The 25,079-nt window shown below is 45.9% G+C and overlaps 1 protein-coding gene across 1 annotated transcript; it reads right to left on the reverse strand.

Annotated features, from left to right (window-relative positions):
- Window positions 1-1,101: 1,101 nt before the first annotated feature.
- Window positions 1,102-25,038, reverse strand: Slc39a6 (solute carrier family 39 (metal ion transporter), member 6). The gene is made up of 10 exons (NM_139143.3): window positions 24,508-25,038; window positions 22,036-22,860; window positions 20,451-20,634; window positions 18,964-19,133; window positions 17,487-17,705; window positions 10,968-11,073; window positions 6,347-6,724; window positions 5,241-5,321; window positions 3,538-3,728; window positions 1,102-2,298 (listed from the first exon to the last, which is right to left on the reverse strand). The coding sequence occupies exons 2-10, from the start codon at window positions 22,849-22,851 to the stop codon at window positions 2,146-2,148; spliced, it is 2,298 nt and encodes a 765-aa protein (NP_631882.2). The 5' UTR covers window positions 22,852-22,860; window positions 24,508-25,038; the 3' UTR covers window positions 1,102-2,145.
- Window positions 25,039-25,079: the final 41 nt, after the last annotated feature.

A 25,079-nucleotide genomic window follows, 5' to 3' on the forward strand; every position in this document is an offset into this window, starting at 1 on the left:
CCCTTCCCCTCCAAAGTCAGAGAAAGCTGGGGTCAAACTATGGATCACGGTTCTTTAAAATGTCCTTTGAAATCAAGAATTCAGAAACTGAGTAAGGCTATACAATTAAGCAATATATAAGTGAACTGGCTGGTATATTTTAATCTAGATTATTACATAAAAGAACAATATCTTTACTTTTCTGTGGTGATAAAATACCCTGAAAAAAAATCAACGTAATGGAGGAAGGATGGATTTTGGCTGAGTGCCATAGGGATGGAGTCTATCATGGAGGCCCCGGGGGTGGGGGTTGGGGGTGGGCATGCTAAGATGCAGGGAAGGTTTGGTGACAGAAACTGGAGGCTTGGTGTCACACTGTGCCAGTCACACAGCATCTGCACTCAGGAAGCAAGCAGAGAGCAAACCAGCAGAGAAACCTCAGGTTTGCTTTGAGTTCCCCATCGTTCACTACCCTCCTGACAGGCACCACCATGTGTTCAAATACGAGTGTAGAGGGGACATTTCCCATTCAAAGCACAACTACTGGACATGTACGTTTTGGCATGTCTGTACATGTGTGTAAATATGCACATCCATGTGCGTATGGAGACCTGTGTTAGTCTCTTATGGACTTCTTTTGGCTAGGCTAGTGGCCAGCAAACCCCAATGATCTTGCTGTCTCTGGCCCCTGCACTGCTGGGGTTCCACAAGAGGACACTACCAGGCCTGCCTTTTTATATGGGTGCTGGGGCTGTGAATTCCTCCTAATGTGCTATAATAAGGGCTGTACCCACAGCTCCAACTCTCCAGTCCTCAGATAGCTCAACTTTATAGAAATGAAGTTATCAGGGTGGGAGGAGGAGGTGGGGAGCAGTTTTGTATTGAGGCAGGCTCTCACTATGTAGTTCAGGCTAGCCTTGTATTTACAGGGATCCACATGCTCTGCCTCTCCCAAGTGCTGAGATTAATGGCATGTTCCACTATCTCAGGCTGGAAGTTTTTAATGGGTCTAGTTTTCATCTTGCAAGATAAAAGGTTCTGAAGACAGTGTGCACAGACTCAGAACCCCTCAGCTGCATGCTTGACAGTGGCTAAGACTGTAAGAAGAAAGAGAACAAGGCCTGCCACTGAGTTGACACTTTAATTTTTTAAGAAAGAAACATCCAGACAGTGCTACAGACAGCCCCAATGTATCTACAGTGTCATACATCAAAGGACAGTTGTTCACAATGACATTTTAAAGCACTGAGAGAGAAAGAGAGCTAAGTGCTTTTTGAATCCAAGAAGTCAAAATATTTTCAGAACAGGTCTTAACATCCTCTCATGGGCTAAAGTTTTAATACTTGCCACTTGGAAGCCTAGACAACTAGAATGTTCACATAACTTCAGGCATAAGAGACCATGGTGAAAACCAAGTCTTCTGGTGACACACTAGTTACTCATTTGGCCCATCTCCACACACAGATTTAAATGCCTCATTTCTCAGCCAAGTGACACATTGCTTGGATTAACATATTTACATTTCTCTATCATACAGATGTACAAGCAGATGAAGTGTATCAGAGTGTTCACTTGTTTCACAGGAACATAACAATTTGACAGATGTCCACGCACGTACTCGGAACTAAACATGCCCCTTTAAAACACATCTAGAATTTCCCCCTCTCAACGTTACAACCAACCTTGTGATTTTTCAAAGCAATATATACCTCCTCAATCCTCCCGAGTTCTCTTTTCCTCCTATTTCCTGACTATGCTCAGTGTGAACTGTTGGTGTCTTGGGTTTTGTGCCCATTCTTTCTCAGCACGAGCAAGGGCCCAACTCCAGCAGGGAAGTAATGCTAAAGCTACACAGAAGAGCACTAAAGACATTTTCTCTAGAATAGACAAGACACGGCATGCCGAAACATACAGCTGGGTAATACTGGTGGATCACACACAGAATTTACATTTCCAAAACAGAATAACTTAAATATTAAAACGTACCTTTATGTTACCCAATGGAACTGACTTTATAAGCATAACAAATGGCAAAATTTGATAGAAAAATTGCAAAACTCACTAGTTTTAAATGCTGTGTATCACAGCATATGAACGTATTTCTACCATCTACTGGAACTACAAACAACAGTACTTCTTTAAGCTGCTCTAGGGTTTAGAACCTAATTAGAAATTTATACGAAACACAATTTTATGCTCAAATATGGAAATGAGTAACATAATTCCAAAACCGAGAAGTATCCCAGCATTCTGCAGGAAGAAATATCCCCAACGGCTGCATCCGTGATCACTAGCATCATTGTGCAACATCTCAGGCACCTGAAAGAGGCAGAAGCAACAGTTTAGCTTTCAGAACAGAGAAACCAGAGAGTCTGAAGGACAGTGTGGCTTGGGGCTGGGTAAAGTATTGGTCTTTGTCCCAGGACTTGACTGACTACATGCACACTGACCCTGGTAGGGCCCTGGCACTGAGCATGTCTAGCAGCTGACTAGGACAATGACGACTATGGTTCCAAGCAGGTAAACATTCACCCACTGTACAGTGAGAGGTGATGCTGGCTTCCCTGCTGCAGGTACGTCTGATGTTCACTTCTGATGCAGAGGCAGCTCTCACACTGCATAGAATGGAAGTGTAGCAAGAAGCCTGCTTTAAGCCGGGCGTGGTGGCGCACGCCTTTAATCCCAGCACTCGGGAGGCAGAGGCAGGCGGATTTCTGAGTTCGAGGCCAGCCTGGTCTACAAAGTGAGTTCCAGAACAGCCAGGGCTATAAAGAGAAACCCTGTCTCGAAAAACCAAAAAAAAAAAAAAAAAAAAAAAAAAAAGAAGCCTGCTTTAGGAGTGTTAAATGGACAAGGGAGTTTTACTTTGTCAAAAGGGCCTTTTAAGTATGGCCTGCTGACAACACGTGGCCTGGGCTGGGCTTACTGTGAGTTTATAGACAATCCAGGGCCTGATTCTACAAACGGAGGAGTTTTCATGTGTTTCCTGGTAACTCTTGGGTAGGAGAAAGCTGTATAAACAGAAACCAACAAAAGACAACGAGCTCAGAGGGCACCTACAGTCTTAACTACCATCCTTCTGGACCCACAATCCTGTCTCACCACTGGAATTAACACCATTTTTGCAATGATTTTTTTTAATTAAAAAAAAAAAAAAAGATTAGAGCCGGGCGTGGTGGCACATGCCTTTAATCCCAGCACTGGGGAGGCAGAGGCAGGTGGATTTCTGAGTTAGAGTCCAGCCTGGTCTACAAAGTGAGTTCCAGGACAGCCAGGGCTACACAGAGAAACCCTGTCTCAAAAAGAAAAAAAAATGATGAATTGTATTTATGTGAATGTGGGTTTGTGCTTGTGCATTGCCTACAGAGGGGGTCAGATCCTGGTGATGGAGCTGCATGGGGCTGAATCACAGGATGTGGGTGCTAAGAACCAAATCCTGGTCCTCTGCAAGAGGAGGATGTGCTCTTAACAGCCAAGCCTTTCCCCAGACCCTGCAATGGCTTTTTACCATACAAGTCTGTTTATTTAGTCAATGCCCTCGACTTCTTGGAAACTTACCATGTCAACCAGAGCGACATACATGAACAAGCCGGCAGTGAGTGCGAATATCCACATAGAAACATTTTCTGCATAATGCCCGATGAATATCCCTGTTGCCATTCCAAGGTAGGCCAACATGGCTGACAGAGCATTATAGAGCACAGCCTGCTTGACAGTCATGCCAGCCTTTAGCAAAACAGCAAAGTCACCTTTATCAGAAAACAAACAAACAAAAAAAATGAGGGCAGGGTCATTGAAGATAATTTTGACACACATCTAATAGATTTTTCAGATATAGAAAAAAAGTTTGATCCTTTTCCAGGGGAATAAAAAGAAAGAAACTATCCAGGGCTAGAGCAGCGTTCGCAGGCTCCAGCAGTTTCACAGACTTGGTAATTCCATGCAGCAGTGTCTGTAGGCTTCCTGGGTGTCAGTGATGGTGAGGGAGGGAGGGCACACGCCCTGCTGCACTCCTGCACTGTCTAGAAGGGGTTGACACTGCAGCTGCAGGCAGGGGCAACAGTTCAGTTGTCCTAACTACACAGTGAGCTTAAGGCTTGCCTGGGCTACATGAGACCCAATCTCAGAAACACTAAAGCAGAAACAATAATAAACCACCTGGCGATGGAGGGAGGGCGGTGTGGACTTGAAGGAATGGCCGCAAGTGACAAAGGCAACACCTAAGAGCCCTGAGTCATGGAGATGGAAATGTTAAGAGCCTCACGGGGCAGGAAGGACTGAGAATGGGGAGCAAGGGAAACACGGGCTTACAGAGCATGCGCCAGGTAGACGGGAGGCCTTCTGAATGGCAGGATGCATGCCAAGGACCAAAAGTGAAGCTGTCCGAGTGTTTGTGAATGAACGTGTGCCCATGAGAAGAAACAGGAACTGGGATCCAAACGATGGAGGAAGGTTTCACATTGTAGTGAAGTGAGAAGTGCCACTCACCAACCCCTTTCCTTCAGCTCCAAGACTTCCTGCTGTCATTCCCACTCTACCCTCCGAGGCAGTCCCTTCCCGAACTCTGAGCTAGCCTGGCAGTCAGTAAGCCCACTGACCCTCCAGTCTCCATCCTCCAAAGCGCTGGGGCTCCGGGAACACAGAATGCTGGGATTTGAACTCAGGTCCTCGGGCTGGCACAGCCAGTGCTCTTACCTACTGAGTGTTGACCCACTCCTGTCTTTTAGGTGGTGCTGGGGCTAAATCGAGGTTGCCATGCAGTCTGGGCAAGTGCACACCCATGGAGCTACTACTATACAAGCTACAGCCTCCTTCCTAACTTCCTGTGTAATTTAAGACGCATTCCCATGCATGCTGTAGTTCTGGTGTCTTTGGGTTTGGGAATTGGGAGTTGGGAGTTGGGAAGCAGGGTCTCACTTAGCCCAGGCTAGCCTCAAACTATGTGGATGAGGATGACTGTCAACTCCTGATCCTTCTGCTTTGCCACCCAAGTGGTGGGATGACGGTCATGCACGTGCACTTGTAGGAGCCCAGCCACTCATGTCCCCAGTGTGCCAACACAGAAAGGACGACTACAGAAGGGACCCAGCTGTAGCTGGACACAGGTATAATACACAGGTATTATGCATTCTTGTCCAGCGAGAAAGAAGGGCAGTTTGGTGAGCAGAGGCTGGGAAGGCAGGCCTTGGCTATGAAGCAGCCACCAGCGACAGCAGCATGGTTCAGTCCCACAGCAGAAGCTGCCCACATGCTTCTCTTACCTAGTTCATGAGGCAGTTCATGACAGAACACAGCGACAGAGGTGCTTAGCCCACTGGACAAACCCTCGGTGAAGGCAGCACCTGTGTAAACAAAGTCAGCAAGGGTGAGTCTGAGGCCCCGAAAGCACAGTACACGCTACACAGAAACGACGGGAAAACAAGGACATTACATTGTGCATAAACACCATCTTCCTAGCTCAGCCTTCACCTTCTTACTTAAAAAAAAACAAGCTGGGCATGGTTGTACATTTAGTTATAGTACCCAGGAAGAAGAGGCAGGGGTATCTTTGTGAATTCTAGGTCAGCCTGGTCTCAGAGCCCATCTCACTGGGCCTAGATGCCCATAGGAAGCAAAGGCATACGCAACAGGAGGGAAAGGTTCAGTTGACTAGCAATGAGCCTACATCTACAAATCTGAGAAGGGACTGCTACCATACAGAACCCTGAGCTGAGAATGTAAATTCCATCAGCTGAAAGCCCTCTGCAGTCGGAAGTACTTCACTGGCCTCAGGGGAATTCATGATGCCACCAGACTTGTGGACACACATGCTTTTATGTGAGCAGCAAGACAGAGCCCCTCCCATTCAAAAAGCTAAGTCTGCTGACCAATCATCTACCAGCCGTGCATGGGACATTCCTCCCATCACATCAGCCTAAGCAGTGGGCCCAGTGGGCCTGGCTGAAAAGCAGCACTGCCTTTCTGTCCTCCGGCAGGGAAAGGGCTTTCACATTAGGGGTCTGGAACACAGGCACTCATGCATGCTAGGCGAGAACTACCACTCCTGTTTAAACCCTGATCTTAAGAACTCCTGGATGAAGAACAACCTTTGTGTGTTTGATGCAAGGGCTCGCACCCAGGGCTTACGGACACCATGTAAGTGGTCTACCACTGAGCTAGAGCCACAGCCTAAAGTACAACTTAGGTAACAGACAGGCGCAGATCTGAGGCTGATCTGTAGCCCATATTTCCTGAGCACTTCATTATTAGAAAGCAGACAAAAAAAAGTATTTTGCTCATTTTGGCACCTACTTTTTGTTAAATTTGAGAGAACATTTAATGTAACATTTCCAGGCTAACAGCAAGGGGCAGCTATGCAGCGGCATACCAATAGCAAGGCCGTCACTGAAATTGTGCAGCCCGTCGCCCATGATCACCATCCAGGCCAATGTGGCAATGCCGGCGTCCTTCAGCTCCTCTCGAGAGTAGCGCTGGCTGTGGCTGTGAGGGTGGTGGTTCTGGTGGTGGTGGTGGTGCAGAATGTGATGGTAGTCGTGATGGTGGTGGATGAGGTCGTCGGACTGGCCCAGCGTATCGTGGAAGTGTGAATGGCACTTGTTCTTGCAGCCCCTGGGCACATATTCATTGTAGACTTCTTGTGGGTGTGCATGGGCTATCATGACCTCTTCCTCTTCCAACATCGTCGGCTGCTGGGAATCAAAGGGGGAGGGCTCTTGGGAGTCGGCTCGCAGATAGCTTTCAGGTCCTAGGGATAAATGCAGAGAACACTGAGACCAAATGAACATCTGTTGGTGTTCCTGAACACAGCCCAGATGTTCCCACTGCTGACCAGTCAATCATCAGGACTGAGCAGCAGAGCACTGTTGATGAGGAATGGCAACAGGCTCTAGTGACTTCTTCAAATGTGAAATATATCATGTTTTAAGAATGGGTTTCAAGTGCAGAACTGTAGCACGGAAGAAGCCGAGGGAGGGTTACGTGAGCTCAGAACTCCAAGACCAGTCCTGGCAACACAGTGATAGCTAGAACCTATTTTATAAGATTGAAGGGTTTATTTTTAAGTTTAATTTTTAATTACACGTATTCATTTGGTGTGCGCAGGATTGGCACGTGGCGACAGCACATGTGTGGAGGCCAGGAGACAACCGCTTGGGGTTGTCTTCCCTGCCATGAGTGGAGTCCCAACTGAACTCAGGTAAGCAGGCTGAACACCCAGCACCCGCCTGCACTGAGCCATCCGCCTCACTCGTCCTACTTCCTCTTAGTCCCTCTCTTTTGTCCCAGTTAGTTTATTAATGACTCTTGTTTTTTTTTTTTTAAAGACTTATTTATTCATTTACTTTACATGCACTGTTGTTTAGCCTGCATGTTTGTCTGTGTGAGGGTGTCAGAGCCCCTGGAACAGGAGTCACAGACAGTTGTAAGCTGCCATGTGGGTGCTGAGAATTGAACCTGGATTTTCTGGAAGAGCAACCAGTGCTCTTAACTACTGTGCTCACTCTCCAGCCAATTAATGACTCATTTTTTAAATTACAGTAAAAATTTCAGAATTGTAATACATGTTGGTTTAAAAATCATTAGAATATGACTGTTCTCAAAGTGGTAAAAAACTAGTGGTTTTTTTTTTTGTTGTTGTTGTTTATTCACTTTCTCTGACATTTCTGTCCAATCACACAAGTCTAAAACCGTTGTGATCACTAGTAACAGTGATAGAACAGGACTTCCACAAATTGGAACTGAAAAACCAAGTTCTATCATAATTATCCACAGTCCATTTGAAATTCAGCCAATGTCATACATGCTATTCTCTGTTCTTACTTGTCAGCCAGTCAGACTTGTAACTGTCATAAAGTAAAAAGTGAGAGATGAGGAATCTCATCTTGATAAATCCAAATTCTGCAGTCAGTACATAAAACACAGAATTCCATGTTCCAGAATTTCTGCAGTACCTAAGTGACCTTCCTGGGAGCTGTGACAGTGACTTCCACACAGTCCTTCTGGTTCACCAGGGAGGGATGTGTATGGTAAACACAGTTGAAAGCTCCCCTTTGCTCCTGTATGATTTTAAAGCTGGGAACATTAACATTTTTAGTCTCGACAAAGCCACTCCTCTGAGGAGCACAGTCACAGGGCAGGCCCAGCTCTTGGTGGAAGAGAAGACCAGAAGGCTCAGTACAGGAGTGGCCCAAGCTTGGGAAGACAAGGGTCCATCTGGTGCCACCAACACCCAGGCTCAGAGCTTATTTTGATTTTGTGAGACAGGGTCAACATAGCCCAGGTTAGCCTTTGGATTGTTATGTAGCAGAGGCTGTCTTTAAACTCCTGATGTCACTACTTATCTCTCTCTCTCTCTCTTTTTTTTTCTTCTTTCTTTTTGGTTTTTCAAGGCAGGGTTTCCTCTGTATAGCCCTGGCTGTCCTGGAACTCACTCTGTAGACCAGGTTGGCTTTGAACTCAGAAATCCGCCTGCCTCTGCCTCCCAAGTGCTGGGATTAAAGGCATGCGCCACCACTGCCCGGCGTCACCACTTCTCAAATGCCGTGATTACAGACTTGCATAAAGCCTGTTTTTTGTGGTGCTGAGAATGGAACCCAGGCATCAATGCACGCTAGGCAAGAGCTACCAATTGAACTGCATCCTTTGAATGAAAGAATTTGGAATATTAGTCTTCCACAACTGCCCTTCTGATTATCCCTTAAGATCTTTTACCTCCTTGTATTTGAAAAGATGAGTTTTTCTTCTCATTAAAAAAAAAAATCATGGTGTGCTGTGGTAGCGCACGCCTTTAATCTCAGCACTTGGGAGGCAGAGGCAGGTGGATCTCTGTGAACTGGAAGCCAGCCTGGTCTACAGAGCAAGTTCCAGGACAGCTAGGTCTATACAGAGAAACCCTGTCACAGCAATAAACAACAAACAAAAAAAAAGTGTAGCCCTATCAGCTGACTTCCTGTTCATTGGATGGCTAAATTGAAGGAAAACAGTAACAGCAAAATAATCTTAATTACTTTATCATCATCATCACTAAGAAACATTTATTGGCTGGGCTTGTGGCTCCTGTCCATGGTCCACATAGATTGTCTGCTTGGACAAAGAAAAGGAGACTGGAACAGTAAGGCTGCCCTTTGTCCTGCACACTGTTACCAGTTTTCTGGGGAGCATCCCTGACCTGCTGGTCCTATCCTTACAAATGTCACTGAAAACCATTCAGAATGCTGAAGAAGGACCAGTTACAGAACGAACAGTCAACATGTTTTATTTGCTATTTAGAGAAAAGCAGCATGCCTTAGTCAGGGTTTGTATTCCTGGACAAAACATCATGACCAAGAAGCAATTGGGGAAGAGAGGTTTATTCAGCTTCCACATTGCTGTTTAAGGAAGTCAGGACAGGAACTCACACAGGGCAGGAACTTGGAGGCAGGAGCTGATGCAGAGGCTATGGAGGGATGCTGCTCACTGGCTTGCTTCCCCTGGCTTGCTCAGCTTGCTTTCTTACAGAACCCAAGACCACCAGCCCTGGGATGGCACCACCTACAATGCCAACCACCCACCCCCATCACTAATTGAGAAAATGCCTTACAGCTGGATCTCATGGAGGCATTTCCTCAAGGGAGGCTCCTTTCTCTGTGATAAGTCCAGCTGTGTCAAGTTGACACCCACACAGCCAGCCAGTACATAACATTAGAAAATGCAGGGGACTTACTGACAGCAGCAGGTTCCCGTCCGTAGGCGGTAGCTATCTGTTGAGCTCCTACCCTGTGCTAGATATTCTGATCACTTGTTTATAGTTTTGCTCTGTAGCCCAGGCCTCACTTCCCAATCCTCCTGTGTAGAGATCCCAATGCTTGGATTATAGGCCTGTGACCCCAGGCCTGGCTGAAGCTTCTGTCTCACAGGCCCTGGGGACATGGGGACGCCTTCAACAAGTTTAAGTTGACTCTAATGGTAAGAGTATGAATTTGTGAAAAATTCTAAAACTATTCTTAAAACTGTGACCCTCAGTGAGTAGAAAGCAAAGAAACACAAGTCTCTTCCGTCAGCTAAGAGGAAGTTTGCTTGTCTGTGTGTAACTTCGGGAAGGAAGTACCATTAAGATTTTCCCAGAACTCAAGGTGATACAAAGCAGCACTCACCTTGGTCTCACACGACCTCACTTAGAAGGAAGTGAGAGCATAGCATAGTGTCCCGAGGTTCACGCCAAAGTCCTGGAGGCATAGCTCCAGGAACACACACTGTGGCTTTAAGCTAAGACCCTCAAGATTGAGCTCCTTGATAGCTGACAGTCCCTCACAGCAGGAGGCAGCAGAGTGTGGTGACCTCTCACCTGATATGCCAGCCAGCCAGGTATGTTACTCTGCCCTAACTGGCTCTAGCCTTAAGATCTGTACCTGGTGGAGTAAGTGGAGGGTAGAAGGTGAACAGAAGGGAGACTCCATCTATGCAGCTATGGGGAGTTCATCGTCTATACTGGCTGAGACTTGTGGGTGGTATGGCTGCCTTGGGGCTGCCCTGCTACTATTAGAAGCTCATTGATTCTCCAAGTGAGGCTCTGGTGAAATCAATATTTAGGTTTGTCACTGATGCCTTGTCCTGGGCAGGTGGGGAGAGCAACCATCTGTTTCTATTTCCCCAGGGAAAGAATTCATCACAGATAATTACACAGGAACCCTCCAGCAGTGATTTCCTGTGGCAGTTCCCCATGACTCAATGAGAGGTGTGGAGGAAGGCCTTAGACATATTGACCCATATTCTTTGGTCACAGCCAACACCTGCAGAGAACTGCCTTCTGGGGTAAGCCACTCCTTAGACACTCGATCCTGCCTCTCAGGAGGCTCCCAGCACATGCTACAGATCCTCATCTGAGCACTTGAAAGAGAATTTTTAAAATGAGATACTGTAGGAAACAAATGAAAGGTCTAGCCCCATCTCTCCCAAATGGTCCCTGGTGCCTGTATCCCAGTGTCATCCAGTCTGAGTCTTGAGAGACTTACGTTCCCCTGGGTCCACCTTCTCTTCATTTGAGGAAAGCTGAGAGTCGTATTTGGACAGCTGCTTCTTGCTCTCCACATCCTCATCATTTTCAGGTTTCTTTTGATTCTGAAACAGCCAGCAAAACCAGCTTTTTGAAATAGTTGATTTGCGTCTGTGGACAGCTTTCAATACAGCTGGGTCTGTGGTTCAGAGCTAGCGCACTTGCCTAACATAGGTGGGACCTTGGGTCCCAAGCCTGAGCACCACAACCAATCAAAACCCAGGTAAGCAAAAGACACAGAAAAGGCAACCTCTACTGAAATAAAAGCCATCCAGGGACAGTGCCTCTACTTCTTTGTTTGGCACAGTGTGGGCTTTCGGCCATAACAGCTGTCAAAAAGGCAAAGGACCCCAAGTCAGACTAACCACAGTTATCTTCCTGTGTAGCCTTGCTCCAGCTACTGTGGTATGGACTCATGTGGTAAGGGTTAGAAACACACGAGTCCTGGCAATGCTGCAGAGTGCGGACTTTAATTAGATCCTAGGGTGACTCATCCATACGCTAAAACCCACAAAAACAACCTGTTACACACGAGGGCCAGTTACAGCCATCTCCTTCAGGCTTGCTTACCTCTGGGCCACTTCTTAGACACTGAAACCCACATTTTTCATACATTTTTGTTATGCAGACTCAAGTACTTATCCCTAGTAAAACACCAATAACATTTTAAAAAAAGGTTTAGTTTTCATTTATGTGTCTGTATATATGTATGCCCAGAGGGCCAGGTAAGGGCACTGGAGCTGCCTGCCATGGGCTCTGAAACTTAAGGACCAGTCCTGTAGGAGCAACAAGTGCTCTTCACCACTGGGCCATCTCTCCACTCCTCGTGTTTCACTTTCAACTATTTATTATTTAGCCTTGAAATTATCAGTTTAAAATAAAATCTTAATCTTTCTTAAAAACCATCTTCCTTTCTTGTACATTTTTGTGTGGTGACTGGGAGAGAACTCAGGTCTTCATGCATGTTAGGCAAGCGGTCTACCATGAGCATTCCATCAGAATTTCTTTCCTCCCTCCCTTCCTTCCTTTCTCCCCTACGTCCCCACCCCACCACAGCCTTTTTTTTGTTTTTTTGTTTTTTTTTTTTGGTTTTTTGAGACAGGGCTTCTCTGTGTAGCCCTGGCTGTCCTGGAACTCACTTTGTAGACCAGGCTGGCCTTGAACTCAGAAATCTGCCTGCCTCTGCCTCCCAGGTGCTGGGATTAGAGGCCTGCACCACCACTGCCTTGGCTCCACCCCGGCTTTGATCCACTCCATCAGTAGCCAAGGCTGCACAGCCCTCTGTTTATCTCACCCTCTCTGTGTCCTGGGATTGGGTGTGGGCCTCAGGAACTGACTATTACTGAGTTTTGTGACCACTCCAAGGGTTAAGGCTCCCTGTGTGAGTCTGAGCAACATTTATGTTGCAGAGGTCCCACAGAACAAACGAGCCTTAGCATTATCTACTTATGTGGAAGACAATATTCTAATTATAGAAATGATCACAAACTATATTATTTGCATTACATTTATTTACATGAGCAAGACACACCTAGTCACTACCGCCGCTACCGTGCAGCTGTTACTCAGAGGGCTGGAGCCTCACTACGGATGAGGCTTACACAATTCTCTGCTTGTAATCATTGATACATTATATGAAAGAAAACCACAGGGTACTATTAGAGTATAAAACATAGGACCTGGAGGACTTTCAGGACAGGCTCTTTAAAAATGCAGCAGTAAAACCGAAACATAAGGGTGAGCCGGACTCTGGAGTAAAGGATGGAGAGGCAGGATCTAGGGAGTTTTTTAAGTATGAGGGAGGGCCCTCAATAGCAAAGATCTAGCTCTCTTCTAGAGCTAAAAGGAACTCCTGATAGCCTGAGAGACCTCTCTCCACGGTAAAGGTGGTGGGTTAGTTCAAGAGTGGAAGCTGCAGCTGAAGGAAGCCAGGTAACACAGAGCATGCTGGGAATGCTCTCTGTCTAGAAAGCAATGGGAAGTCACTGGAGGACTGAGCAGAGCTGTAGAGCGCTGCCTGCTCAAAGGAAGAATGGAAATGATGTGAACAGGCTGGTTAGGAGGTGACTGTTCTACTCAGAGAGGGAGCTAACTAAGCCTGGACTACAACAGCATCAAAAATGGTTGCGTGGAGGGGGACAGAAAGACTGTGGACATATTTAATGTGCCCTGGCTGATCTAGAGTGGGATGGTGGATGTCACAATGATCTGGTTCCCAGCGAGAGCTGGAACTTTCACTGGTTGGAAGGATAAGTGACGTCGAAGTGCTGTAAATACACAGACTGAGCATATGAGCAGTAACTCACACTGGAATGCAGACTCCACACTACCACTACACCTGCTCAAGGAAAAGTCCCTCTTATGATAAGGATTCACCAGCCTCTGGCAGCCATGGTATATACTGAACTTTTTTTTTTAACTTTATTTATCTTTGTGAGGGAGAAAAGAAATTGAGATGTAATATGAAGACCTGAATGCTCTTAAAAAAAAAATAAACCCAACATTGAATCCTAACCTGGGAACAGAACAGCTAATGTTTCCAAAGCGTGGTGAAGGCTATCTGGAGTAGTTTCTGCTGGTCCATGTGTTTCATGTTTCCTCTGTTCCATACGCATTTATCATCACCTGCTATGTGCCAGACACAACATGGACAGAGGGAACTGCACTGAACAGACGCCCTGGATCTTCAATGCTTATATTACATTCTACTGGATGTCTTAAAATAGAGATACTCAGCTTCCCTGTGGCAATCCACCGCAGTATGAAGATCACATTACTGCTGCACTTAAAGATACTGGCACAACACACGGTTCATAGTTCACTAGAGACCTATAGTTAGAAAATAAACTGCTATATTTCACATAACAGCCTGCCTTTTAGAATCTCGAGGTATAGAGTACCAGGTTAAAGGAGGGTTAGGTAAGATTTAGGTAAAAACTTAAAACTAGGGTTGTTGAGAAAGCACAGTGGGAAAGACACTTTCTGCCAAGCCTGAGGACCTGCGCTGTCTCCCTGGGACCCGTGTGGTGTATGGCTACAGCAAGCTGTCCTCTTTCCTCTGTGTGTGTCCTGGCCTTCATGTGACTCCTCCACATAAACATAATTATAAAACTGAAACTAACTGAAATAAAGATATTAACAAACTATGGTTTTGGACATTTGGAAAAAGAAAAACAAAAAACCCCACAGTCATGCAGTGGTAACACACGCCTTTATTCTTAGCACTCAGGAGGCAGAAGCAGGCAAATCTCTTGAGTTCAAGGACAGCCTGGTCTACAGAGAGAGTAGACAGCCAGGGGCTACACAAAGAAATTGTCTCAAAAAAAAAAAGTAAATAAACAAATAAATAAGCACAGTAAAAATTAACCAAAACCTCACAAACCAAATTTCAAGTATTCCCTATGTAAAAATGAACAAATTTTAAAATATTCTTATTTTTACTTTCTCTAGTTATGTGTATATGTGCAGGTATGTGTACATGAGTGCAGGTGCTTGCACACACCAGAAGAGGGTGTAAGATTCCCTGGAGCTGTAGTTACAGGGGGCTGGAAGCTGCCCCACATAGATGCTGGAAAACAAACCTGAGTCTTCTTTAAGACAGCATATACTCATTATATGCTCTCTAGCCCCATGAGCTTATTTTTAAAGCTAAGAATAATTCTAAAGGATATATATGTATAAAAAGGATGTCTTCAAACCAGTCTTAGTATAGCAATGAAAACAGCCACATGGAACCTGATTTTGGACATTAAAATAAAGTGGCTGAGCTGGAGAGTTGGCTCGGTGGTTAAAAGCATTTTACCCTTGTAGAGAACCTGGGTTCCACTCCCAGCATCTATATGGTAGCTCACAGCCACCTGTAACTCTAGACCGGGGGGAATCTGATGCCTTCTTCTGATTTTCACTGGCATCAAGCACACACATGGTATATACACATATATGCAGGCAAAGCATTCATACACATACTAGAATAAAATAAACTAAATATTTTAAAAATTAAAGAAAAAGCAGGCTGGTGAGATGGCTCAGTGGTTAAGAGCGCCGACTACTCTTCCAAAGGTCCCAAGTTCAAATCCCAGCAACCACATGGTGGCTCACAACCATCCGTAACAAAATCTGATGCCCTCTTCTCGAGTGTCTGAAGACAGCTACAGTGCACTTACATAAAATAAATAATGAAAGAGTCCAGCTGGGTGGTGGTGGCCCAAGCTTTAAAAAAAAAAAGGAAAAAGCAAGAAGCTATTCTTTGTGTTGCCCCTTGAGACCCACATAGCCCAGGCTGGCTTCAAACTTGCTATGCAGATGATGACCCTAAGATCTTAATCTTTACGCCTGCATCTTCCAGGTGCTAAGAGCACAGGCATGTGACATCATGCCCAGCTCAGGAGCAAGTTATTTTTACTTACTTTCCTCTCATCACAGGGCCATTAAACAGAGGGCTCACATTTGTAATGGGTAATTTTTTTAATCTTTTTTTTTTTTTCTGAAACAAGAGCCTCCCTATATTGTTCAGACTGCCATGAGACTCATTATGTAGTTCAAGCTGGCCTTAAACTCATGGCACTCCTTCCTCCAAGTCCTAAGCATGGGGTTTTCAGGCGTGTGTCACCCTGCCCAGCCCTGCCCAGTATAGCACAAGACATTTTTCTGAGTGCAAGATCCCTAAGGGTGAACAATCACAGGATCGAGGTGGCACCTGTGTTCACACATGTGCCTGTCCCCACCGTGAGCCTGATGCTCAGGGCGAGCCAGCTACGCTTCATTTTCAGACTTTCCGTGCCAGGGACGCCGGTTGTATAATTGCCCAACTTAATTACAGGTTGCTCAAACTCGAAATGATGGTGAGAATAGTTACTTCTGTGAGCAAGAAGCTGAATGCCTTTAAAAATGCACAGGCAAGTTCTGACAAAAAAAAAAAAAGCTAATCTATGTAAGCTGTCCATACAGTATTTTCAAAAGCTAGCATCCATGTTCAGAATAGCAGAATAGCTCTGTAAGTATGTAACCTCTTGTTCAATTTTAGAGAAACCAAAAAAAATCCAAAATTGGAAATGTAGATGAGCTCCAGCATAGGCATAAATAAAATAGGTATTGAAGTCATCACCCTACCGCACCCCACCCGCCAAGATTCTGCATCAGGTGATGAGCATCTAACTGGCTTCAATCTAAATTCTTCTGAGACAGGTCTCACATAGCCCAGCTGGCCTCCAATTGACATGGCAGCTGACTATCCTTGCAGTGCGGAGATTACAGTCAGGCACCTCATGTTGCTTGCACTCCTCACTTACTTTTTCTTTCTTTCTTTTTTTTTCTTTTTTTTTTTTTTTTTTTTTTTGAGACAGGGTTTCTCTGTGTAGCCCTGGCTGTCCTGGAACTCACTCTGTAGACCAGGCTGGCCTCGAACTCAGAAATTCGCCTGCCTCTGCCTCCCAAGTGCTGGGATTAAAGGTGTGCGCCACCACGCCTGGCGCACTCCACATTTTTGAGAGCTCTTCTGCCAGTCTTCTGACTGAGCTGCCTGCTCACATCAGGTTACAGGGACACCACCTCATGCCTGGAAGGCAGTATTTGCAGTTTGCAAAGGATAAGCTTGTAAGTCACGTATCCTCCGAAACACAACAAAACTGCAGCTGCAGAGCAATTAATTTAAAACCAATGACATTTCTTAATCACAGCACAAATACATACTGATGCATTCCATAGCATTTGTGCTAATTCGAGGCCTTTGCTTTGGGGGGTGTGTGCATGTATGTGTGTGTGTATATATATATATATATATATATATATATATATATACGTATATATATATATACATACATATACATACATACATACACATATATATGTATATATACACAAGAGTTACACAGAATAAAGCAGATTGGACACTTCATGGTTGAGGCTTGGGTGGTGACTGAGTTGGCAAAGTAAATGCTGTGCAACTATGAGGGCCTCAGTTTAGATATCCAGAACCCCCAAACTGAGGGTGGCAATGTGTGCCCGTGATCCTAGCGCTAAGGAGATGGAGAAGGGAGCTCCTCCAGGTTTTCCTAGCCGAGCTGGCAAGCTCCAGGTTCAGCACACACTTGTTTCAAATAATAAGTGGAGTGTGACTGAGGAAGACTGATGTTAACCTCTATTCTCTATTCAGATGCATGTGCACAAAAGGCAGGCAGGCAGGCAGGGAGGGAGGGAGGAAAGGAAAGGGGGGAGGCAGGGAAGAAGGTAGGGAAGCAGGGAGGCAAGAAGGCTGGGAAGGAGGGAGGGAGAGAGGAAGGAAGGGAAAGAGGCAGGGAGGCAGGCTTCTCCTTCAGGGTCACCATGATGCAGAAGCTCTACATGAATACCTCTGGGGTCCAAAGCACCTTAAAAGGACCAAATACCTTCCACAAAGATTACACATTTTGGGTGGGCTATCCAAATGGCAGCCAGAGTGCCACTCTAAGTAAGTGCAGGTCCTCAGTAACTGTAGCCTTACCTTCTTTTTCTTATCTTTAAATTGCTTGATCAGTGTGAGTACGTGTTCCACAAGAAACATGAAATATAAGCCCCCTAGAGCCGTCAGACCTTTCCACGTGGAATCAAAATAGGAGCTTTCTTCTATATTCTGAGCCGACAGGTGGCTGAACAGGGGGCCTCTTTTCATTTCCATCGCTGGCTCTTCATGGCTATGACTGTGCTGATGACTTGCATGAGACTGAAAGGGAAATGATACGCACTTTTAATTCGCTGGTTTCTTACGTCAGCATCTGACATAATTCAGAATTAAGCTATTAGCTGAAGACTTTAGAATTAAGGAGGCATTGAAAAACTAAAGAGGACAATGGGCAGCTAGCAACCCAGAGCTCAGTGAATGCTATCTGCTATGCACTTAACAGGGTGGGTCTGTTTGGTGTAAGGGTGATACTCTCCAAACTGAACACCATAACTTAGAACATTTTCAATGTCTGCCAAGTTACCCTGGCCACCATGAACAGAGGCTTACCATGCACAGTATCTGTGACTTACAGGGCCCACTTGAAAGGCTCCTATCAGGTTCATCAGATCAGCCTTGTGAGAAGCCTAGGCAGTGCACAGGGATGGGTCCTGCAGGCATCTGAGAAGCTGTGCACTGCATCTGCAGGCTGTAGCAAAATGTAGCAGTAACTAGCCAATGCTACTTGACAGGAAACTAGTGAGGTGTGCAGCATCCTCACAAAGGCATGGGGTATCAGCTATGCACAGGCCACTTCCTGCAGATGGTACGCCTAAACACCTGTCATTTGGTAGTCAGGGAGACTGCCACTCAGAATAGTTTTCATTTTGAATCCAACATGAGATTGCCAGTGTTCTAGAAAGGAATAACTTCCTCTCTACCAAACCAATAAATCTCTGGGCTAGTTTTCCTTTTTCAGTATTGGATACTGAAGCCAGGGCTTGCTTCATTTCCAGCTCTATCAGTAAACCACATCCTCAGCCCTGAGAAAAATTAAAAATGGGACCCCAACACTTCCTTTCTGGGACTTATCACGCCTGGTTATTGAAATGGTCATCCAGGTCATGAAGAATGAATCTCTAAACACACAGATTCAACTCTGAAGGAAACCCCTAAATGTCGTGGGTACATGAAGAGGCGTACACATTTTCAGTCTGTGACAACAGGTAAGCAAGCAGTTCCCATTGTGGCAGCTGTCACAGTGCTTCAGGTTCAAGCAGGGTTTCTCTCTTTCAGTCAGTCTAAAAAGCTTAGTCCAACTTGGTAGAGTCAGTAACAGACACAAGCAAAAAAGCAAAAACAAAGTCCCTAAACATGTACTACAATCGTGCATGTGATCAAATATACTCTACAAGCAACTTTTCAGACTTTCCAACCTCTGATAAATACCAACAGCAGGAGTCTGAGCGCAATGCCAATGCTCATCTTTTCAATGTGTGAGGATAAAGCACAGCAGGGATGGGCCAGCCACGGAACTTACGTGTGGGAGAAGATGTAACAGAGCATCGCCACTCAGCGTTCCGACGGCCAGCGCCACGAGGAAGCTCAGCAGGAACTTGAAAAATACCCGGTTCATGAGTGGCACCAAGATGACTCCCAGCAGAGACAGGAAACTGATGATGGAAATGGCTATGAAGCCACCAAGCCAGGCTGGCAAACCAATCAGAGCAGAGGAAAGTCATGTAACTTATAACCCAAGAGGATTCCCACGAGGGCATTAAACATCATGTAAAGCAGAGCAGCTGAATTTGGGGTGGTTAGGACCACGGCACCCTCATGTAATCCTGTTGCAGGTCCAGATGGAGAGCCTCACACACAAATACAGAGACTTCAAGATCAGGGGTAAATCTGGTCTACAGAGGGTCTCACTATGCAGATCAGGCTGGCCTGGAACTCACAGATCCACCTGTCTCTGCTTCCAGAGTGCTGGAATTAAAGGTGTGTGTTTCTATGCCTACCTGCAGCAGAAAAAAATCTTCAAATGGGGGTTAACGGAAGAGAAAAACTTACAAGGATAAACTGTCTCTTACTTGGGGCCCAATGACTGCTTTCATTCTTAGAACAGCTAAGCTATGAAACAGGAGAGGGAAGAAAACAAGGAAAAACTAATTTCCTTGTAAACAAATTTTTAAAAAGCCTTTCTTTCTTCCTCATTATAGTGTTCTTCCTCCCCACTCTGTTTCCCTTCTTTACTTTGAGACAGTCTCTCTCTCAGTACATTAAAGGTACCGAATGCCTCCCACAAAGATTACACATTCTAGGCAGGCTATCCTAATATCAGCCAGAATGCATACATATATAGGCTAGGCTAGTTTTGAATTCACAATTCACCTTCCTTAGATTCCCCAAGGCTGGAATTACAGCTGCTAACATACAAGGCTTCATTCACTTAAAAATGTATTTATTGCCAGATGTGGTGGCACATGCCTTTAATCCCAGCACTTGGGAGGCAGAGGCAGGCGGATTTCTGAGTTCAAGGACAGCCTGGTCTACAAAGTGAGTTCCAGGACAGCCAGGGCTATACAGAAAAACCCTGTCTCAAAAAACAAAACAAACAAAAGTATTTATTTTATCTTATGTATAGTGTATATGCCTGAGTGTGTGCCTGTGCACCACATGTATTCAGAAGCCCTCAGAGGTCACAGAGAGCACTGGATTCCCAGGAACTGGAGTTACGGATGGTTGTGAGGCACCTGTGGGTGCTAGGAACTGAACCAGGTATTTTGCAAGAACAGTCAGTGCTCTTGACCAGAGACACCTCTCCGGTGCCAACACCTTCCCCCGTCCCACCCCATGCCTTTTTAAAAGAAGCAAACAACTTTTAACATGTATATTTAGAACATTCAGGTCACAGAACAACTAAGACATTGTATCTAGAGCGACAATGAAAAATAGTCTGAAATATAAAGAGAAGTACAACCTAAGTGCATCTACTAGAAACTTTTTATGGAATTGAGGCAACTGTACCTATTTGTAAAGAATAGGTCTTTGGAGGGATTTCTGCCTTCTTCTCACTTGCTGTATGAATCAGACAAGCCCGAGCATCAATTTGATTGATGATGGCTGGGCAGAGATAGTTAAATTCCGTTGCATTCAACAGAGCCTGGATGCTCATGCCATGGGATGTCAGCAGCTTGGTTGTATTGAAACACTGAAGGAAATGACAGGGAAAAAAAATCACAGACAGAAATTCCCACTGGAAGACTCTAAAATGCAGTCTGACTCATCACCTTTACTCACTAAAGCTACTTTGTTGATAAAATTAATGCCAGTTAAAATCAGCTCTGCTTTCAGCACTTTGGAATTTGCTTCTAGTAGCCTAAAGAAGATACACTGACACGACGACAGTATGTCATTCTCCAAGGGAGAAAACCTCCTGTGGAACAAGCTTGGGGATAAGTGGAGATTCACAAGCCTGTTAACTCATTGTATAAAGTTATTAAGGAAATGAGCTTTAATTTCAAAATGGGGTTCATTAGAGATTGAGAAATAGGTTTTGGGACTAATACTCTCTGAGTTGGCCTCAACAAGCCCAAGACACGCTGCTCTTCCTGCTATGACACTGCTTGCAAAAACTCAGCTCCGTTCTGTCTACGTGCCTGGCAGAGTGACTCTCTGCAAAGAGAGATTATTAAATGATACAGATGACTCTTACAGAGGGCAATGCTGGTTAATGAAACAAACCTGCCCCAGCAGGCAGATGCGGTCAACAGCTTAATTGGACCTTAGTTTGAAGAGAAACTCCTCTATGCAACCGGTCCAAAAAAACAAAAGCTTACCTGGTTAAGGTATCTATTTCTCATCTACAAACACATTTCAGACTCTCACAATTGTTCACCAACACTACTTGCAACAACTTCAGAGCCAGTGTTGCCAGCGTTGTGACTACTGCTACAATGACTCCAAACTTCACTCATATCCCAGCATAGCTACATTTTGATCATTAAAGACTAGCAACTAATACTTTCCCTGTTGTTGTTGCTGGTTATTGACCAGCTGAAGTGATTACTGTAGGGCTGGGAAGTCTCGTCTAGAAAAGTCACATGATCTGAGACTCTCACTACCTGACATTCTTGGTCCAATTTGCTCCAGGTTCAATCACTTCCCAAGTCACTGTTGGTTGTTTCTGCCAAGGAGAGACACAGAGCTACTCTTGTTGATTTCAGCACTTTAACTGTGCTTGTCCCTACAACTTCTTCAGATCCCCCACTGTCTATTTATTAATATTATTCATCCTTAGACACCTTCTCCACAATTAACCTTAGCATCTCTCCACGGTTGTAATAAGCCCTGTATTAGGAATACTCAGCAGGCAGCACTGTGCTCCTGCAGAGCTAGTTCTCAAGGATGTTTACAACCCAGCACAGCCCAGTACTATTCTTCTGAGCTAGTCTCCAAGGATGTTTACAACACAGTCTGCATGGTGAGCCAACGCCTTGCTGAGAAGGAAGAAAAGCTCCCTCTTTTTATAACAACCGTTTTATTTTTATTTCACACTCACCCCTAGGAGGACCAAACAGGCGCATTAAATACGGCACAGAATTTATCTTACCTCCTGAATATTGTCATTTGTGTTTCTGGAATACATAAAGCTCTTTCTGGGCTCACTCACAGACTCATTGCTTTTCTTCCTAGCTAGCCGACTCAGCCGGCCCACTCGGCTTTTCTCCGTGATGCTGGGTGGGGTAGAAGGGTTTACATCTTTGGTGCGTCTCCCAGGTTTTGGAGTCTCTATTGTCTCTACAAAGCGAGTTCCTTCAGAGACAGCGTTGTATACCGCCGAGGTCACTTCACTAGAGCTTGCACTCTCCTTGATGTTCCTCCTACCATTCATGTGCTCTGCTGGGCGAGATCCTTTCCCTAGACTAGTTCTAGGATTTTTACCTGAATTATCAGAGTCAAGGTCTGGACAAAAGGCTTTCCGATTGTTTTTACCAGCAACCGTGTGACTGCGGTGGGAATGGTGCTCGTGGTCCGAGTGATGCTCGTGGTCCGAGTGATGCTCGTGGTCCGAGTGATGCTCGTGGTCCGAGTGATGCTCATGGTCCGAGTGATGCTCGTGGTCAGCATGATGCTCGTGGTCATGGTGTATATGGACTCTTTTAATCTTATCTATGCCTATGTTCTGAAGCAATTTTCTGAAGCCTTCAACAGACAAGGAATCATTCTCTCCGTAGCGGTAGAATAGCTGCTGCAGATGGTGTCGCTGCATGGTAACTGCCAAGTCAACATTAACACCAGGTTCCCAATTTGAATTTATTTTCTCAGTAGTCTGAGAGAAAGCAGCTGTTGATTGTAGTTCATGAAGGGGGCTTGTAACCCAAAGGGCAAAGGTCAAGATCATGATTACAGATAAATCTGTGGCCATTGCACCTTCCTAGAAAAGATAGGGGGGGAAATGCTTTACCATATTTCTAGAACAACTGAAGAAACCTCATGCTGAAAACTGATGCCTAATTACACCACACAGCACTGCTGGTTCTGACTAGGATAGCATGAGGTACCATGGAGACATGGGTGACTGACTACGGGCTTGTGGTCTCCTGAAGCAGATGCAGGACAGTCACGTGCAAAGATACAATTAATTAACCCTGCAAATGCTCCGGGAGGAGGAAGAGGAGGAGGGGAAGGGAGGAAGAAGAACCATGTGCTCATAGCCTTGCCATCAGCTTCTTCCTGAGAACCTCAGCTCAAAACCACTTCCCCCCCACCACCACCGTTTTACAAATAGAAAAAGTAGAAACAATAGTCTCAACTGGCAATCTGAATTTTTTTTTAAAAAAGATTCCATTTTCTTTAGACACACATCATGCTCCTTATTCCCTACATAATTTTACCAAGTTTATTGTTGTGTGAATCAGGTCATTTCCTACCTATCTTCAAACAGACAGGAACACACACACACACACACACACACACACAAGAGAGATCTCCGCACCCCCATTCAGCACTGAATCAGACTTGATTTTGTGGCAGTGCATCTGATTTCCCAATTCTTCTGAATAACTGCATAATAGTTCTCTGAACAAGTAAATTAAGCTTCTTGAAAACACATAGCATTGTTCTTCAGTTGCTACATATTAGCTAGAGAATGTTCTCTCAGATAAAGTTCAGAACTCAAGGCCTGACCTCACTCCTTTTCAGGTGGAACTGGAAAAGCAGAAATTAGTGCAGCAGAAGCACTATAGTACAGTACAGTCAGATTTTTGGATGGATTTTCAACACGTCTCTAGTAAAAGATACTGAGGGATTTTTGAACTATACAGGGGCACTGGGAAACAGACTACCATATTCCAAGCTGTTTCTTGGCACAGTCTCACATTCATGACCTCATCTGAAAAGCCGGTAATATCTATTTGCAAGGATGAATTCAGAGTGGAAGTGCTTGTTAAACTCCTCTGTTGCCCAAGTGCTGATTATCATACTAGGCGCACAGGTAAACGGAGGCACACAAAACCATATAGGACCAGAATCCTGCCAATTATCTTTGGGGCCTCACATGGTGGGAATTCACGTGATAGGCAAAAAGATTCATGAAAAAAAAAAATCATCCCCAGGGGGAGAAGAGGCGAGTCACCAGATGGGTGGGGCAGATCTGGCCTTGAGCCAGGGTAAGATGCTGAGGGCTGGAGACCGGTCCCTGGATCTCCTCACAGGCTGAGTCTCTCTGTATGTGGAAGAAACAAGCAAGCCAGAAGAAGAGGCCTTGAAAAAGGAGGTAGTGGAGAAAACGGAAAAGCGCACAATGCTTGCTTTATGAGGGCTTCTGTAATGAAACATGTTAGTAAGCTCCCTTGAAGGTGAAAAGTTAAACCATCGCAGAAAGTTCCTAGTTTGAGGCTCCCAAACCTATATGGGGCCCCTAAGTTGGGAGGGGCAGCTATCCCGGGCTAGTGGGGCGTGAGGCGGGGCCCTCGAAGCATCCCTTCTCCGTCGCCCGGCTTGGTCCCAGCACCCCGTCTCCGTGGATCCGGGCCTGCGGGGGCTCTGTCCTGCCGCCCCGCTGCGGTCTTGCGGAACTCACCTCTCCTGGTGTCCCGCCGCCCGGCCCCGCGCGCAGGTTCGGTTCCCCGCGGGAGGTCCGAAGGGACTGGGAACCCGCGCAGCTCCGGTCTCCGAGAAGCCTTTACGAGGCGTGGAGCAGCGGCAGAATCATGAGCCCGGCCACCCCTCGGGCCCGGGGTTGCCGCGCCTCCTCCAAGCAGGACAATCGGTAATTACCGCCGCCTCCCGCTTCTAGCACCGTGGCGCACGCGCAGTGCAGCCCCGGAGCCCGGTCTGCCAAGACCGATCCGCTTTTCCGCGTGTTCTCAGACGCCACGGGCTCGCCGCGATGGAGGGGCGGGCGCGAGTCCTTTCCTCGAGCCCTTCCGCTCCACGCCAGGACTTCAGCCCAGTCTGGTCCGCTGTAGGCAGCCGGGCCCGATGGAACCGTCTGGGACCACGAGCTCCTTCGAGAGTGCCCTGCCTACAGCGGTCAGGCCTGGCTCACGCGCGGAGCAGCGGTCAGAGTGATGCGCGAGGCGAGCGAAGGCTACCGAAGAGAACCACGCCAGCAGACGGGGGCGTGGCCGGGAGGCGTGGCCTGCGGAGCTG

The sequence above is a fragment of the Mus musculus genome, chromosome 18 (genome assembly GCF_000001635.26).
Source record: "Mus musculus strain C57BL/6J chromosome 18, GRCm38.p6 C57BL/6J".
Lineage (NCBI taxonomy): Eukaryota > Metazoa > Chordata > Mammalia > Rodentia > Muridae > Mus > Mus musculus.

Coding starts and splice junctions, on each gene's coding strand:
- Slc39a6 (NM_139143.3), bottom strand. CDS start 22,851: ATGGCCACAGATTTATCTGTAATCATGATCTTGACCTTTGCCCTTTGG. Junction 3,729..5,240: donor TGAACTGCCTCATGAACTAG/GTAAGAGAAGCA, acceptor TTTCTGATAAAG/GTGACTTTGCTGTTTTGCTA. Junction 2,299..3,537: donor ATGTCGCTCTGGTTGACATG/GTAAGTTTCCAA, acceptor TGCCTCTTTCAG/GTGCCTGAGATGTTGCACAA.